Below are 18,418 nucleotides of genomic sequence, written 5' to 3' on the forward strand. Positions count from 1 at the left end.
TCAAAACCTGGTCCCTGGAGCAACCAGCAGAAATGCCTCTTCCCAGAGAACAGTCCCTGCTCCCAGTTGCTATTGACTCTCCCTGGCTGGCCAGCCCACAATAGGTTTGTGGATCTTAAGTCTTTGTAGTGTTTCAGAATTTTACTGGAAAGTTGCATAGATGTGTCACATCACATGTAATTTCTTAGATCAGCATTTCTGTTTATATTATCTAAATCTGTGGTTTTTTTCAAATGTGGTAGCAATTAAATTAGTTTGACAAAATCTGATGTCCATAACCCCAAGCTGATTTGTATTAATTATATTCTTCTCCTTTAATTCTTAAAGTTAATCGAACCCCCTAACAGCTGTTACATCATTTTCCTAGGAACCAGTGTCAACTGACAAACCCACAATGACCGGGACAATCTTCTTTACCCATTGAAATACTGGTGTTCCCATTAATATTTGCAGTTTCTCCACAAATTCCATGGTCCTGCAAGACTTACTGGAAATGAACAGCAGTAATCCAAGACCTTTGTTGTTCAGGTCTCCTAAAACTATTTAGTATTAATTCTCTAGACCTTCCAATCCACAGCATCTAAGTTTTGTGTTTACTTTTTAACAGCCACCAGCAGTTCTGTGGACTGAAAAGGGTTTTGTTATTTCCTATGACTGTACTGCTTGTTTTTTTCAGTCCACAGAACTGAAATATTTATTCTGCATCTACCTTTTGTATTTACTTTTTACATTAACCGCTCACTGTTACTATTTCCATGCAGTAAGGGACTCCTACTATGGGCAGGAATCTCTGGTTTGCCTCCTTTTAAAGCACTTCTTCTATAGATGTCCCTTTAGTTTTACTGGTCATACACATCTCCTTTTGGTCTTTGTTTCCTTTCTCAATTTTCCATAATTCCTACATTTCTATTTATACTAGCTTTATTTGTTACATTTTTATACCGTGCATTTCATTTCACCTTCAATCCAGGTTGGTTCTTTTTAACTAAAACAACTGTTTTGAGTGCAGCCTGTTAAACACCTCGGAGAATGCTTAAATAATCACCGATACTATCTTTCTGCATCCTTTATTCTTCTGGCTGAGCTGAACAGTGATCGATTTCCTTTTGGAAAAACGCTCCAGATGCACTTATTAGGGGCCTCAGCTTCGTCCTGTTTGCTGGTAAGCAACGTTAACGTGCTGTGCTCGCTTGCTGCATCTAAGCACTGCTGGGGTTTTAATTCTGTGGTTAATTCCTCTTCACAGGGAAAATGAGGTCGAAGACCGGATTCGCCCACCTTGAGGGCACCCTTTTGTTAATCGAGAGATCCCCAAATTCAAAACGCTTCTAGGGAGGGGAGAGGGGAGCAGGTAAAGGGGGAGGCTCTGGGGAGGGGGCCAGGACCCCTCCTGCCAGGCAGCCCAGCCCACCGCGGGGATGCCACCGCGCTCCCGGGCAGAAGTTGCTGCCCCCGCTCTGCCTGCCCGCCCTGCTTCGCCTGCCCTGCCTGCCCTCCTCCGGGGGTCGCGGGACCCCTCCTGCCAGGCGACGCGGACCCCACGGGGATGCCAGCGCGCCCCCGGGCACAGGCTGCTGCCTGCCCTGCCTGCCCTGCCTGCCCTGCCTGCCCTCCCCCGGGGGCCGCGGCCGCTGCCGCTCACCTGGCTCGCCCCTCCCAGCCGCCAGCCCCGAGCGGGGCGGGGGCGGGGGCCGGGGCAGGAGCGGGGCCGCCCGGCCGGGAGCGGGGCCCACCCACACCCGCCCGAGACACCCGGCGGAAGGGGAGCGCCCGCGGGACACCCGCACCGCACGGCGCCGCGCCGGGGCAGCTGCGCTCGCTGCCGGCATGGGGAACATCACCTGTGTCCCCGAGGCGCCGGCGAGGCTCCGGGGCTCGTTCAGAAGGAAGCCCTCGCTGAAGAAAGAGTGAGTACCCTCGCTTCTGCCTGGGGCCGCCGCCGGCGTGCTGCCCCCCCCCCCCCGCCGCTACCCCCCGCGCAGCCCCGGCCGGGCGGCTGCCCCCGCGCCGCGGGCCGCCAGCCACGCACGGGCTCAGCGGAACGGGGCTTTTGCGGGGTTTCGCAGGGTGCTGGGCAGCGCCAAACGCCACCAGCTCGCCACAAGGGCCCGGGAGGGAATTCTAGGGCTCTGCCGGCAGCCTAGCTCAGCGGCGCTGCCCCCAGGAGAAACGCGATTTATTTAATTTCGTTTTGCAAATTAAAACTCCCCTCTATGCAACAGGCAGGGCAAGGTGCAGAATGCCTGACGCTCCTTGTATTCACTTGGGAGTTTATTCACGATGCCAGAGTTGCAGTGCTGTGAAAAACCCACATTCACATGCTTCTTACTTTAGAAAGCCCCAAACCCCGCCACCCTGCCCGTACGATTTGACCTGCGTTTGCAGCCCTGAATGAAGACAGAACAGAAAATGTCCGTGAAATCCTCTGGGGATTTTGGAGCTGGGCTGGCCAGGGCAGCGTTCGGGTACCACAGTGGTGGATGGCTGTTCCAAAATAGAGCCCACCAGCGAGCGCAGCACACACTTCCCTGCGCACTGCCTTTCCCACTGCCCACGCTCCCATTCACGCAGTCACAACACTGCTGCTGGTGCCGAAGCACAGGTGAAGCAGAGCCCTTCCCCATCCTGAGTGCTCCGGGCTGGAAGGGAGCTCTGCCAGAACCAGGGTGATTCCTCATGAACCTGCCTGCCCCATCTACAACGGGCTCAGCATATGGGCTGGGCTTTGAGACAAATCCCATGAACTCTGCTAGGCTTTCTAATCAAGAAAGGGTCTCCTGTACTGCTGTAAATTGGGAGCAAACCTGTAGGAGTCTGTGGAGGTACTGTGGGGTAAAAGAGAGGGGATCAGCTGGGGAATTTTGACCCTGGAGGGCTGAAATCAGGTAGCTGTAGTGGAGCAACCAAGCCCCAGAGCACCTCCTGTCCCCACTGACCCCCGGCTTCCCACACTCACAGCTCTCCTTACAGATAAGCCTAGTTTCTGCTCAACTAAACACTGCAATCTGGTTGAAAGAGAGCGCAACTGCTGAGAAGTCCCAACAAAGCAGTCCCAGTGCTTCTTAAATGGCATCGGTAACTGCTTGTTAGTGGTGTGCATGCAAGGAGAAGCGGGGGGCCTTGCTGGGAGTGGAAGGAAAGAGAAATGAAAACCACAAAGATAGAAACAAAACCTTTTTGTGAGTGTATGTTGGTGTATGTATATGTATGCATCTCCAGTCTAGGGGCTTTGGAATAGTTGTCAGGACTGGATTCGGTCTTTGCATTTTGCAATGGAACATCTGGTCCTTCTGCTGATTTGGAGACACAGATGAGCCTAGCTGATCGTTTTGTTATGCAAGGACATGTAAAAAAGCAAAGAAACACCAAGTGCAGCACAAACCCCATTACAATTCTCCCAGGCTGTTCATCAGCCTTTTGCTGGGCTGGGAATGGTTGGAAAGCCTGTGACAAATTGCTTGCTTCGCTTTCTGGCTTCCTTATTTCTGAGCAGAAATCACTATGCATCAGCCTAGATCTGTGTTTGCATGTGTGCTTTGGTTTTTTTCTCCCCTCTGTAGGCAAAATGGCAAGAAAAAAATGCCCAGCTTTTTTGGTTTAGAAGGAGGACGGGAGAGAGAGATGACCACAGACAAAATCCTGCAGTATATCCCAGGAAAGGCAAGTACAAACACATCCAAACCCCTTCCGCACTGCTCCCAGAGATTATTCCTATCAACCTCAAGGACAGCGCTGTGCATAAGAGGGATGATGGGTCTGGATCTGGATCTGGGGGCAGCAACAGGTCTGTCTCAAAGAGATGGAGGTCATCTCTGCAGCCCAGGAAGGGGTGAGCCCTGTGCCCTTCACAGCAGCAGAGCTGGCTGCTTCAGGGTCCCCATGCAGGTGTTGGGGGGACCTGCCATCAGCCACAATGTGTGACAGGGTGGGAGGCTTGCGCTGAGAGCGAAGTCGGCAGCACGGTGGGAATATCACACACCCCTTTGCTCTTGGTTCTTTTGTTTCTGGGTAGCCTGTGAAGGAAGGGAAAATTAGAGTGAGCATTCAAAAGTAGGATGATTCATTCCCACGCTGGAATGAGACGGAGCCGGCAGCGTATTAGCAATAAGCCCTGGGAAGGTAATCAGGAAGTGCAGGTCCATCCCAGGCACGTACCAGCCTTGTGGCCATGTGGCCTGTTTCCCAGCACTGCTCAGGGAAAGGAGAGATGAAACGATGAACTCCGCTATGTTTGCTCGGTCCCTTTGGGTGGGCCAAGGCTGTGGAGCAGGCTTTGGGACCTGTTGGTCTGTACTGTGTGTGCATCTCCCCCACTGCATGGCAGATAGGCTGTGTGGATGTGGAGGAAGGGGAAACTGAGGCAGGGACTCACAGCTTGACAGAGGTCAGCAGCAGGACATTATCTCTTGGGTTTCAAGCTCCTGACTAGGTGTGCTTGGTGTACTGGAGGACCCAGTTCTGAGCAGCCCTGCTCACGTAATTTGGGTTGCTGCAGAGATTCAAACGTCTGCTCCCCACAAGCAGGCTGGCCCTTTCCTCGTGTGAGCCTGAGAAGGGAGCAGGACTGGGACCCTACTGCTGGCTTGTGAGGGGGCCATGGGTGAGTGCCATCCTCTTTCTTGGGGAACATGTCCTGAACTGTACAGGTGGGAAGCGCAGCAGAGCGGGGACTGTTTCACAGTCCTGCCTGTTATTTGTGAATGAGAGTAGCGGGCATGGTTCCCTGTGGGACTCAGCTGGCATCCAGAAGGTTGGGCAGCACCAGGTCCCAGTCAGATCCTGGACTCTAGCAGGGGGAGCTGTCATGTTAGTGGATCCTGGAAAATGAATCCTGCAAGCTGACAGAGCGAAGGTCACCAAGATTATTTGATTATTTGTTCAGGAGCGCAAGAGAGTGTGGGATCCCTTCAGGGAAGGGTGGAGCACTTGTTTAGATGTTACCCTCACCTGGGGCAGATGGGATCCAAACTCTCTGCTCAGCCACAAGCTTCTTGTGTGGCCCGGAGAAACCCTTTCCCACTCCTGTCTTTTCAAGAGAAACACTTCTGAGAGGGCCAGGTTAGAGAGCAGCTGCCAGCACAGGACTCTTCTGATGGAGTTCCAGAGGAGATGGTGTCACCAAATCTCTGGCTGTGGCAGGCAGTTTGGGACTGGGGCAAGTGACATTGCTGGAAACCAGGCCCCCTCTGGACCCTGCCATGGGCAGCCAGCACACAAAGCCAGCACCTTTTCTCCCACCACCCTTCTGCCCTGTTTCCCACACTTGCCAGTTGTGCCTTTCTGGGAAGCCTAAGCAAAAGTGAGGGGGAAGGATGTGCTGGAGAGTGGTGCTTCTCATTTGCTGCTTTTATCATTAAACAGCAGCTTTTGGAGCCCCAGGGCACCAGCCTTGCAAGGCTGAGCTCTTCCTGCTGCCAGGGTTAGTGATTCAGCTGGGAGTCACTGGGGTCTGCAGGGGCTGGGGCAAGGTTAATTATTAACTTGCTCTACCTGTAGGATGAGGCATCCAAGACAGAAGGAGAGAGGGAAAGAAAGTCTCAGGGCACTTGCACTGCCAGAGAACCCTGAGAGAAACCAGGTTTCCAATGATCTGTGCTGCCTCAAACCCAGCACAAGATAGCTGAGCTAACAGAAACAGTGCTAATCAGCATGGGGCTGGGGCAGGAGAGTGCTTGCCACCAGCCCAGCCCAGCCAGGGGAGCAAACAGCTGGCTGGGGAGGATTTCAGAGGGATGGTAAATGCTAGTTCACTTTAATTTTGGCTGCACGCAGAGGCATCCCCGCAGTTTCAGGGAGTGCATGGGCCAGGGAGGTAAGTGATGCTTGCGGAGGAGGCTGTGACAGCTCTGCTCCCCAGCCCTCACAGGACATCATGGGGTTCCCAGTCCCGCTTTTTGAGGGATGGCCAGGTGCAGGCTGTGCTGGTGGCTATAAACCTGTCTCAAGGAGGGCAGGGATGCACTTGTGGATCTAAGCCCAGAGACAGCTGAGATTCAGCAGGAGCTGTTTTCTCCAGAGCCTGGGTTTAGGCAAGTCCTCCACATCCTGGGAAATTACTGTTGTACCTAAGCAGGTGATCAGGAGTTTATGGGAAGCACCGTCAATCTTACAAAGCGTTTTTGTTCTTAGTGAGAAAGCCTGAGCCAGCGCAAGGCAGCCTGCTTCTCCAGGTGGGGGACAAAGAAACCATAGAACCTGCAGATGGACAAAACAGATGAGCTCGTGCCCTGTCCCCCGGGCTCCTTCTGTGGCCAGGGCAGGATGGTGTCTGATGCCACCTCCATGCCATCCAGTGTAAGTGGCCTCACAGAGGAAACCCCAGAACTGGAGGTGGCAGCTGTGGCCACTTTGCCTGCCCATGCCACCCGCCAGCCCACTCGGCCATGCCACTGCTGCATGCTGCCTGGGAACCAGGCTGCCACCCTGGCTCACGGGCAGGCCAAGTCACAGCCCGGCCCCGAGCTTCAGCTCCTCAGCAGGAAAAATGGGGATTGTGGTTGTGCCTATCCTGGACAGTGTTGGAGAAAAGCGGCGGGTAGAAGGTGGGCGTCACTGCTGCCCCTGCTGCAGCACAAACAGGCTGCGCTTGCTTTTGCCAAGGGCTTGTGCTAGCTGCTGGATTTAATGATGTCCAGCTCCCTGCTGCTGGATTTAATGATGTCCAGCTCCCTGCTGCTGCTCCTCAGTGTGGGCAGGAACCTGTGGAAAGTGGCGAGGGCAGTTCCCCTCGCACACAGGCAAAGTTGTATTTATTTGGCCTTTAACAGTGGCACTCCAGTGAAGGACGTAAAATTGCTAGAAAAAGACCCAAGGGAGACCTGCTTGGTAAAAATACCCAAACAAAACAACAGAAAATGACCTGAACAGCCCCATTTCCTCCTGCGAAACCATAATACTTGATCATGAGTGATAAAGACTGCTGGGGCTTGAGAGACTGGTGTGGCATGGGCGGGCAGGGCAGCTGAAAGGGCAGCAAGGAGATTTCAGTGATGTGATTCCATCCTGTCCATGGTCTTGGAGATGCCCCCATGCTTAGCCACTAAATGCAGCTGTCTTCTCAGTCTTGCTGCAAACCCTTGCAAGCTGGGGATGCTAGATGCTTGTTTGGGAGAGGGAGGTATCCCATTCACCACATGGACGTACCACATGGACAGTGGCAGTGGAAGCTCTCCCTTTCCCTCTTGACCACAGGAGGATCCCAGTGGAAGCTGACAGGTTGGCTGAGCTCTTTGCCAAAGCTACTGCTGGATTCCCAGCTCCCAGGTTGCTTTTGCTTCCTGGGGCCTTACTCCTGGGAAACTTGGCTGCCCTATTCCAGGCAGCAGCATTGCTTAGGCAGCTGGTAGCTGGTGTTGCCACTTACCACTGTGACTGTAATTTCATTACTTTATCCTCTCCCCCCTCCCTGTTGCTGGTTGCTGCCCTTATCCAAGCAGTGTTTTGTTATTGCTGCCACAGCTGTCAGGTGATCAGTTGCTCTTTGTTCTGACAGCAGCTTGTAGCACAGATGTAATCTTTTCCTATGCTTAATTGCCTCTCAGTGAGACGATTAATTGGCAGCCAGCAGGCTCCCACCTCTAGGGAGGACCTGGGTATGTGTTCATGGGTACTGCATGGAGCCGGCTGGAAAAGCTGGAAGAAGACTTTGAGCAGAGAAGGGGTTAACTTGTGTCCTAAAGAGAGTTAGAATAACAGAATAGTTTGGTTTGGAAGGGACCTTAAAGACCATCTAGTCCAAGCCCCCTGCCATGGGCAGGGACACCTTCCCCCAGCCCTGGTGGCTCCCAGCCCCGTCCAGCCTGGCCTTGAGCCCTGCCAGGGATGGGGCACCCACAGCTGCTCTGGGCAGCCTCTGCCAGCACCTTGCCACCCTCACAGGGAAGAATTCCTTCCTAATATGTAATCTAAATTAGATATTACTATCTTATTTAATAATTACCTAATTTCAGGGGGACCCTGGCAGGAACCCCAAGCTTTGCAGGTGGAAGGGTCCTAACGGTACGAGGCTCCTGTTACCAGTTCAGCAGCTCCGCTCTGGCCTGAGTGCTGCCCATGTCCCTGGCACGGTTATGAGAGGGGTTAATCTCATGCCAGAGGGGTGAGTCACAGAGGGCCCAGCAGGACAGATCTGGGTAGCTCTGCTGGCTCTTCATTTATCACGGGGCTTAGGCAGCTGTCTCCTTGGCATGGTGTGCAAGGAGCGGGCACACGCCAGCCAGACAGGTCGGGTAGCGGGGAAGCACTAGCTGCTGGAAGCCCCTGGCTGTCACTTGATCCCTGCTGAGCCCCGGCAGCCCTCTCCCTGCTCATTCCTGGAAATGCTGTTTGAACAGAAGCGTATGAGACACAGGGAGCCACATGCCACCTCTATACCCGGCCTCCCAGCTCCGGCACAGCCATGCCTTCGCTGGCAGTATCCCCAGGAAACACAGCTGCCAGTGCTCGGGGTGGGGTCCCGCCAAGGTGGGCTCACAGCTGACAGAGCAGCAGGGCAAACCTTGCATCTCCCACCGACCTTTCTCTTTTCCTTGGGAAGGAATACCCAGAGTCTGTGACATGTCTAACAAAGCTGGCATTTAAGACTCGGATTTGCAAGTGGAGTGTAGATGTGGGGGGAATCAGTGGTGTCTGTGGTCTCACTGGGATACAGCCTGTCCCTTCTCCCCAAGGAAATCGACCAACCCCCAGAGATAAAAATGTTTTTCTCTGGGAAACTGCAGGGAGAGCTGCTCACGCCTGGGACTGGTACAGTATCTGGCATCTCCGGGCTGTGAGCAGCAGAGTGCTGCAGGGGTGTGCGTTTGTGCCATTCTGCAGAAGGAAGAATTTCCATATAACCAGAATGCAGGAAATAAGGGAACCCCCTAGTCCTGAGTGCTGTCTCCCTCATGTCAGCCCTTGCTCTCTGGCAGTGCTTGCTGACTTCCCTTAGCTTTTTGCACTGACAACGAGCAGCTTCAGGACTCGGCACCATGCTTTTATGGCTGTGGGACTCTGCTTCAAAATTGTCTGGGCACCTGAAACAACAGAGTCCACCTGGAGAAATGGAGGAATCTGAGCAGATGGGAGAGCTGAGGAATCCAGGTGGAACTGGTGCAAAGAAAACCTTTCCACTAACCCCAGCAGAAGGCAAGCTGTGTTTGCTTAGCCCTGATCAGTCCTTGTTCCAGTTAATCTGGTGCAGATGGCAGGAAGTTGTCCATGGAGCTGGGACACCCTACATGTAGGATGTGCTTCAGCACACACACACCCTTTCCCACATCTTCCCAGCAGTAACTGAACCCTCACTCCATGCTGGCATGGAGACCCAACAACAAACATCTTGGCCTGGGTGCCTGCCTTTCTGAGCAAGCCCTTCAGGGAAGATGTTCTGGGAAAGTCTCTTCCAGACATCAGGCCCCCACCTCTCACCAGCTTTGATTTGTTTTTCCTGAATCCTTGGTACAGAATATTCAGAACCAGGAAAACCAGAAAGAAAACTTGGACCAGAGGTTCCCCAGCCTGTTCAAGAAGGGACGAAGGAAAACGGTTGTCAGGAATATGGGCAAAATGATCTATTACTCCAAGGTCAAGTTTAAGTTCCAGCACTGCCAGGTAAGCTGTGGCACCTGTCTGTGGGCATTTCTCTTCCCAGGCACAGAATGATCCTGTAGGACTGGGAAGTAAAAAGTGTAGTTCTAGGAAATGTTACTCATGGAGACTTCTTTGGGCTGCTGCGTGGCCCAGGGACTTCTGTTGCCACGTGATGCATGGGTACCGGGAGCACCCACTGGCTCCCATCCCACTGGGGACCTGGGCCGTGCTTCTGTGCTCAGCTACTGCGGCGGCAGCAGATCCACCAGCAGAGATGCGGTGATGGCCTTTGGATAAGCGACTGCTGGCTTTTCTGAGCACAGATCAGTCTGAGATGCAGAGGGGAGCTTGGAGGAGGAAGGCATCCTGAGATAAACCCAAAATGTGTCTTTTCTGCAGGAGGTGAATGACTGCTTCTTGGAGCTGTTCCAGTCTTACCTGTACTTCCAGTCTGTGGGCTCCAGCGGACTCACCTACCAGGTAGGGCATCTCCCAGTCACGCTGGGGCAAGCACTGGGGAGTCGGGCGGTATGGCCAAGCTGGGGTCACTGGGCAGACAGGATGGGACAGAGCAGGAGGCTCGCTCAACTGCTGGGGCTTCCACTGGCCTCCTCTAAGTGATCTCAGCCAGTCCATTGCTGTGGATGCCGAGCTCCTGGGGAAAGAGAGGGTTTCCTCCTAAGGGCTGTACCCAAACAAGCTCAGTTTCACCTGGGTCCCTGGCCTTCTCTGTGGGCAGAGATAAAGGGCCCACAGAGGTGGAATAGGGGCTTGTGCAGGTCTGGCAGGCAGGACCAGGGATGGGAGGCATTTAGGCTACCTGGACTTACCTTTGTGTAGAGCGCCAAGCACAGGGAGCTGGGCCTTGGCAAGGGTCAAAGCTCCTATTGCTCCAGATCCCACTGGCCTTGGTGCCAGTGGCGGATTTGGCCTTGGTTTCTGAACCAAGGGGGAGTTCTTCATCTGCAGGGCAGAGAAAGAGGCATGTGGGAGAGGGTGGAAAGAAAAAACTGAGGGCAAGCTTGAGGAGCTATCCTGGCAAACTGTTTGTCAGTCTTTTAACCTGACGATGCTGGTGAATTACTAACAATAGGCTGTTTTGCACATGCAGCCAAAGAATCACAAACACATAAACAAAAATCCCTGAAATTGCTCTCCCTCCACATGAGTGAGTAACTAAAACTGACCATGGCTGTTTTGTAGATGTTCATAAAATCCGTTCCTTTTAGAAATGATTTATTGTCTTCTAGGTGAGTTGAGGCTAATGCAATATACCAATACAATCTCTCGAGCCATCCAGCAAGCCAGCCTTCAACTGAAAAGACACGTCAGAATGCAAACAATATTACAAAATCTCCCATCTACTTTATAAACACCTCCTTAGTTTATTAATTCTAGATGAATTAAAAAGGAGTTAATGTGCCAGTACTGGCCCCTAGGCATTACAGCCATTAGGATCTTTTACAGTTGTTTAGAAAGCCCAAGCCAGGGAGCACAAACTTGTCATCTGTTCCTGAGCCTCATTATAGTGAGACTCTGAAGAACTGGAGTTTAGAAACAGGACAGCTTAATTTTGCTTTATGGTCATTTCCATCTTTTGGCTTTCTTGTGTTAAACCAGCATTGTTTTGCTGAGGTTTCTCTTAAAACTGAAAGACTTGGAATACAAAGAAAGTGTTCCTGCCAGCATGGCAGAGGATTGCTGCAGTACTAGCCCCACGGAGCCCAGGGAGCTGCTGAACCTGCTTCCTTTGGGCCGTATGCTGGATCAAAGTCCCAAATGCTTCCCCTCAGAATAACACTTTGCAGTCTAACAGTGTGAGCCACAGCAGCCTGCCGGTGCCAAGGCTGGACTTCCAGTCTCCTACGGCAAGGAGGCATTAATTACAGAGCCTGCTTGTGGGCTGCCCCCAAAATAATGGTGTGTTCTTATGCAGGGACTGCTGCCTTTAAAAGAGCTGAATGTGTGTGAAATTGAGAATGGGAAGAGCACTGGGCAGGAGGATCATGCTTTCCGCATTGCAGGTTGGTGCCTTTTTGTTTGCTTTGAACAGAGAACAGAGAGTATATGAACCATGACTGTCTCTGCTCTTTGTCCTGCTCTGAGCTAGTCCCAGAGAAGAACCACATAGTGGAAAGAGGTTGCAGAGAGCTGAAGCTCTTCCTGCCAGCATTTGCAACTTTCCCTCCAAGGCTTCCCTGCTTCTAAATGTGTGGAAGTGATGCCCAGGGCTGCAGGCAGGGAAGGTGCTGGGTAGGGAGCGCAGAGGAAGGATGGTCCTGTGCTCCAGCTGGTTAGTACTAAGGACACATGGTGACAGTTCCCACCTCTGCCCAGTCATTTGCTCTTTGTGCACCGCATCTGAATGAAGGAATGGAATAAAACTCCTTCTCCCACCTCTCATTGCCATATAAGCCCCGAGGCCAGGGAGTGACTGAGCAGGCAGGCGTACAGCTGTCCCTGCTGATGTGTGGCACTGCTCAGGCACACAGGGTGGGCAACAGTGCCCAGAGGTGAGTTGCCTCTACCAGTAATGCCAGGCTGGTGCCATCAGGACCCAACTCTTCCCTCACCAGCACTCCTGCTTCCACAAGCTTTTTAAACTTTTCTCTGAGTGATCTTGCTTTATAAAAGTCTTAACTGGGATAACAACCTGTCCAGAGCGTGGCTGGAGCTTCTTTGGGCTTAGTCATTGCTGACTTACAGCAGTTGCAAGCCCCTAGGAGCAGTAGTTAAAGCATGAAGTACATGGAAACAAGTAAAAAACCCAGTAATGGTACAGAGCCAAGAAAGCTTGTATGTGTTCTAGGCCCACTATGTACTCTGGTGTCCTCTGTTTAAAGTTATACAATGGCCACTCCATCAAAAAAAAAATCACATAAATGATAAAAAGGAACCAGTACAAATGATCCATTAATTTTAAAGACTGCTGAGTTGTGGTCTTGTTACACGGTGCTAGGCAGGGCTCTCCAACCCTTTTTGGGAGTCTGTAAAATGAAGGAAAACCACTCCCAGGCGTAACCTGCCAGGGGCATCTGCACTGGGGTGGGTGGACTTGTTCTGCTTGTATTAAAACATGCAGGAGTGCAGATGGGTGGAAAATTGCTGCAAGCTTTGTTGGGTTTGTGTCCTGCTTAGGGATGGAACAAACCAAAGCCCTTCTGACAGAGAGTGCTGTATATATCAGGAAGCAGTGACAAAAAAAACCCAGGGAGGCAGTGATATTTAGGATTTCCAGGAGATCAGTAGAGCAGTTTTATTTTTCTGCCTGAGGGTGAGAAATCAAGGCACGGAGGGGATAAGAGCTTTGTCCATGGCCCCACACAGTGTCAGGGTGGAAGTCTTTTGTCTCATGACTCTGAGCCACAAAAGACACGTATCCATTCTCTTGCAAAATCCCATGGCATCAGTAGTTCCCCATGAACTGAGCTTTCTAGGGTAGTTCAGTACATCAGACGATGCTTGGCACGATCACTGAGAGTGTGGAGGTGGTGCATGAGAATGAAGCCTGGTGGCATCCAGAGCTGTCCCTTGGTGTGCTGGCATGGTGGAGAGGATGGCGGCTGGCTGTCACCTTGGCTTTGTGGTCCATCTCTTGCACAGTTTCCGATGCTGATGAAGTTCTGGAGCACCTTGAGTTACCTTTGCCTCACCCGCAAATGTTGCAGCTCTGTAGTGTCTCCAGACAGAAAGATCTGGGTGGGAATAAACTGCTGCTGCTCCGGGAAAGGGCTTTCTTGCTTCCAGTGCTCCTCTGGAAGCATTTGCAAGAAAAGAGGAAGGACAGGGCAGAAGAAAAGAGCATGACGGCTGGCACAGGTTGCTCAGCATGGCTGTGTCATGACTGTGCCACAAACGTGCCCTTGGGGCTGAGGGAAATGGCAGCAACTGAATAAACAGAACAGCAGCCTTCCAGGCTCTGCTTTGCAGCCTCCCCAGCAGCTCCTCGAACAAGCGTCAGGCACATCCCAAGCTTCAGGCTTAGGCAGGAGTTTCTTTTCTCATTTTCTCTTCCTTTGGGGCCCTGTTTGTATGTGGCTGCGCAAACAGCCCTCAGGATACATCTGAGAGGCTGGCCTTAGAGGAGGTGGCAGAGCAAGCAGTGCAGTGTTAAGGGTCATGCCCTACCAGCCAAATTCCTGATGTTTGTATGAAGGCCTGGATGCCCAGAGGAGCAGTCAGAGCTGCCACAATATCTAGATAACGCTCGCACCTTTATACCCTCCTAGTAACTCTACAAAGTAGGGAATCACTTCTCTCCATTGGAAAGACAGGGACACCAAAGCAAGAGGAGACAAGAGAACTCCAGAGCCACAATGGTACGTAGGCACTTGGATGCCCAGTAATGCTGGACACCTAATTACTGTCATGGGTGTGAACAGAGCGACTTACGGGAAGTCGCTCAGGGAGTGTCTACCTCAGTTTCCCCACCTCTGCTCTGTCCATATTAGTGCATTTCCTGCCAGAGGTATTTCAAAGTCTTAATTAGGTGATGTTCATAAATAATGCAGGGATTATGGGATGAAAGACTCCATAGAAGGGCAAAGTATCGTGCTTATCCAGTGCGCTTGCTTATCTGAATACTTCAGAGTCCCGCAAAGCCAGATCTTACTGAGCATGCACCAAGTATGGTTTAATATGAGATCACTAGTAAATTATTAATTATAATATGCATTCTGCAGCCAGCCAGAAATTATTATTAACGTCACTAGATTATGTCTTAGTGAGTAGCAGAGAGGCTGTGAGACTTTTTTGCTTGTGCTGCTAAGTGAATGATAGCTAGAAACATTAAATCAACAAGATACAGGGCTCTTCCTCCCTAAAAGAGTATGTCTGAGAGCAGCTTCAGCTTGTCTGGCACAGATTGTATTTGGCAAAGCAATAAATAAACAGTGTCAGAAAGCTACCAGTGTTCTACATATTGAGTGCCAAAGTGAAACTAAGAAATAGCAGGAAACTTTTGCACTGAGTTAGGCTGTCTGCAGCAGCACATTGTGATAATCTCTGCCCGCGGAGATGCTTTTCACAAACTGGGAGGGGACTTTTACAGCTGAAATCTGTCTGTTGATTTCAAGCTTGACTTCTGTACTGTCTTTGATTTTTGTTCTGGGGCTGGTTTTGGACTGAAAAGTGACTGGTGGTCAGAGCTAGATGTGGCTGCATGAGGAGGTGGCAAGAAGGTGGTGGAGCAGTCCCTGCCGGGGAGCTCCCCAGCAGCCCGATATGAGGCAACCAGCTCCAGGCAGCAGCAGGAGGGACTGGAGCATGATGTCAACAGAGCAGTGCACTCGCAGGCAGCCTGTGGTGTGATATGCCAAGCATAACAGCCAGCTGATTACTTATTGATGCTGCAATCAGTGCCCTTATCTGCTCCGCTCATCTGGTGTCTCGCATACCTAGGTCCTCTGCTGAATCCCCTTATCGTGTTTTGCCCTACTGAGTCAGAGCTGAAGCAGTGGCTTTATCACCTGGAGAAACAGATCCAACTAAACGGAGGAAGCCTTGGCTTGCCCTGCCTCTCTCAGGTTAGTATCTTGGGATGGTGCACGGCCATTTCCCATGGTGTGGGCTCAGAGCTGAAGGACTGGGGAAGCTGGGCCAGCTGGGTGGATGCTGCACTGCTCCTGCCGTGTTCAGTGGGAGGGATGATCTCTGCAGCCAGCCTCTCTCAGCTGTTTTTGCCACATTTCTAGGCACTCATCTAACACCTTCCTCATCCAGAACCCTGAGTGCCCCGTGGGGCTCTGGGTACCTCCTCCAGGCTGGAGAGCTTAAGCAGAGGCCTGGGGATGGAAAGGGAGAAGGGCTCTGGGTCCACTTCCAAACGCTCCTTGCTGTGCTTGCTGCTCTTTCAAAATGTCAGAAGGAGGTGTGGGATTAACTCCTGGCCTAAACCCCTTTTTCCAGGCCAGCTGCTTGAGTGCTTCGCCACATCAGTCAGGGAGCTGCCCCTCTGGCGTGGTGCACAGGGGTTTCGGTGCCACTCACACCACTGCCAGCAGCTGCCGGGGCTGTGCATGGTCTGTATTTCAGCCCTTCTGACATGTGGCAATCGACGTCCCTCTGCCAGCAGCACGTACCAGCCTGGCAAGGGCCTCCGTGTGGCCCCGGCTCCTTGCTACCTGAGGCACTTGCCAGTTTGTCAGTGCCTAGAGCTGGCCCCAGGCAACACACCTCAGAGCTCTTGCTTCCTTTAGTTATTCTACCACCCCTAAGATAACCATGGGTAGACAGGCTAATTACCCACACTTGACAGACATGTTATTGCTTGGGAACTCCCCTGTCCGTGGAGGAACCGTGTGTTTGTGCTCAGATGGCCTTAGGGTCTTAGGTCTGTGCAGCCAGCACCGGAGTGAGTGTGAGATTTGAGTCTGAATGGCAACCCCAAAGGTGCTCGGTGCTGCTGAGACCTGGCAGCAGCCTACTGCATTTCTGTCGCATTTCTGCTGCATTTCTGCTGTGTGTGCATGCACACACAGCTTCTAATTTTGGAGCTTGCCGTTTATGTAGCCTTTTGCAAGGGAATTGCAAGAGGGGCTGGCAGGGTGTGTGTGCTGAAAGTAGACCTGCGACCCAGAGATGCCACTGCCACAGCCTTCTAAAGGGTCAGAGATTTGAGTCTGGTTCAGGGAAATTCTCACACAGCTGGTTGCTTGTGCAATTACCCAGAGATTACGAAACATTTGGAGGAGAAGACTGGGGCCTAGAAAACAGGACCAGATTCAAGAGACCTGTCTTCTCTTCCAGTCTCTGGAGGGTTTCACTTCCCTCCCTGTCTCCACCTCCCAACTTGTAACAGAGGTATCCCCTTTGAAAGGCAATGTACCGGTGATGCCAGGTACCAAGTATGATTATTCAGTCCCAGCTGGAAAACTAGCTCCTGCACAGACTTATTTATTCTTTCCTGTTTCTGCCACACTTGAAAAGTGTCCTGAGATGGGCTGTGCACTAGCCAGACTCTTAGGGGAGGACATGTCTACCCTGCTTCTCAGTTCTGCTCCTGTCCCTAGAATGACTGGAAGCAGAGCTCTATGGGGAAGGAGGAGTTGCGGTGGTCTGTGCAGAACATGCCTGTCCAGGAGTGGAGAGGGACCCAGCGGGAATCCCTAGGCGACGTCCTCTGTGTTTCCAGAGTCAAGCTTCAGCATCTGCCTTTCCAGGTAGGACACATCTCAGGGGAGCAAGCTCCTGTCAGCATGGCTCAGAAAAGGCAATGGATGGAGTGACTAGTGCAGACTCCTGCCTACCTGCTGCCGCTAATCCAATGGGTCCCTGGAGGGTCATTTTACCCACATCCCAGTAAATGGAAAGATGTTTGTTACTGCCTCTGTGGCCCAGCAGTGGTGCTTGGGGACAGTGCGTGCATAAGCATTTGCAGGACAGGGCTGGCAGCTGGAGCTGGCAGGAATCTCCCATAGAGTCCTGTTGCAGGGAAGCCAGTCGGCTGTTTCCAGAGCCCTTGCCTCAGGCTGCTGTCAGAGAGACAAAATAAAGGGCTCTCCAGATCTGAGCCCTGTCTGGCTGTTCATAGGAAGCCCTCTTCCTCTTTACTTTCCAAGGAGCAGCATGACCGGCTGTTGGTGCTTTACCCATCCACACTGGTGATAGTATCTGAAGAGCGCAACAGCCTCTGTTTTAAGGTAAGTTCATTTTGGAGCACCTTCTTGTTCTCTCTCACCCATCCACAGTGGCTATTGCAGCACTTCTTTGGCTTGTTGCTCCCCTCCACCTGGGTTCCCTTGTGCTCCTTGTTTTGACAAGGGCTTTCCCTCCACACTGCTCCCTTGCCAGCTGGCAGGTGAGCAGGCAGAGGGATGTTGCAAGCTATCTTCCCATGAGAAACACCTTGCCCTCCTACAAAAGCCTGGGGGAAAAGGAGCTGACTGCCAAGGAATCTGAGTCTCTGGGAGGAGGGAGGCTGGCATATTCTGTGTGGTTATGCTGGCAGAGAGCCTGGCTCGCTTGCTTGAGACAGGAGCTGGAACAGCCCCAGAGAGTGCCCCTGTGGAGCGGGGGCTTTGCTTCCCAGACCCTGCACTGTGGGACCACTTGGAACCAGGTAGCATCCTGGCAGCACATCTGATGCTCGTGAGGAGGGGCAAAGGCAGCTGGCTGGCGGACAGAGGGGAGAGGCCGCTGCTGGTGCGCTGCGTTTGCTGCTCTTTCTCTCTGTGGAACAAGGGCTCTGAGCAATGTCTGGGCATGCCAACGGAAGGGCCAACAAGGACGTGGAGGCCTGACTGCCCTAGGGGATGTGAGACAAGCTTCTCTAGTCCACTGGTGTGCCTTTACTTGTAGGAGAAAAGCTGGGAGCCTCCGCACAGATGGGCAGTGGCACTGTGGGCCCTGGGAGCTGCATTCGCATTGCCTGCAGTCTGAGTGGCCCTTAAGCTTGATGGCCAACACCTATCTTAGCCATCATTGCGATGGTTGTTAAATAGCCCTGTGCTTTCTGGCCCTGTTTTCCCATGCTAGAACAAATGTGCCAAAAAGAGCGCTGAACTGTCTGTGAACCTGCATGTGCAGCAGCACCGGCACATGGTGGAGCAGAGCTGAGCTGCTCCTCCAGAGCAGCAGCATCCTTCCTACTCACTGAGAGAGGAGCCAGCGGCAAGGAAACCCTGCAGAGATTGAGGGCTTGTGAAATTCAGTGTGAACTCAATGGGGTCCTTCCTCACATGAATTCTCCATGTCCACATCAGGCCCCGAGCCATGCAGGATGCTTTTAATTCAAGGACTGCCCCTGGGAAGACCTGCACAGAGCATCTCCCTGGCCAGTGGAGATGGCTGTGCATCCATCAGGAAGGGGTGTGAGGAGGGATATAAGCCGATCTCCTGTCCTCCA

General features: G+C 52.4%; 1 protein-coding gene across 2 annotated transcripts in view; it reads left to right on the forward strand.

The window, feature by feature from the left end:
- PLEKHN1 (pleckstrin homology domain containing N1) overlaps positions 1-18,418 on the forward strand; it is a 28,399-nt gene continuing 9,981 nt past the window's right edge. Inside the window, exons 1-9 of one of the 2 annotated variants that reach the window (XM_055800645.1) lie at positions 1-1,162; positions 1,247-1,907; positions 3,561-3,660; positions 9,448-9,594; positions 9,973-10,053; positions 11,510-11,597; positions 14,974-15,098; positions 16,584-16,733; positions 17,133-17,213. In XM_055800645.1, coding sequence (XP_055656620.1) covers positions 1,828-1,907; positions 3,561-3,660; positions 9,448-9,594; positions 9,973-10,053; positions 11,510-11,597; positions 14,974-15,098; positions 16,584-16,733; positions 17,133-17,213 — 852 coding nt within the window. In that variant the 5' untranslated portion in view covers positions 1-1,162; positions 1,247-1,827. Of the gene's footprint in view, positions 1,908-3,560; positions 3,661-9,447; positions 9,595-9,972; positions 10,054-11,509; positions 11,598-14,973; positions 15,099-16,583; positions 16,734-17,132; positions 17,214-18,418 lie in introns of both variants that reach the window. The other variant, XM_055800646.1, reaches the window with a different exon arrangement.

This window comes from Falco peregrinus, chromosome 3 (genome assembly GCF_023634155.1).
Source record: "Falco peregrinus isolate bFalPer1 chromosome 3, bFalPer1.pri, whole genome shotgun sequence".
Classification (NCBI taxonomy): Eukaryota; Metazoa; Chordata; class Aves; order Falconiformes; family Falconidae; genus Falco; species Falco peregrinus.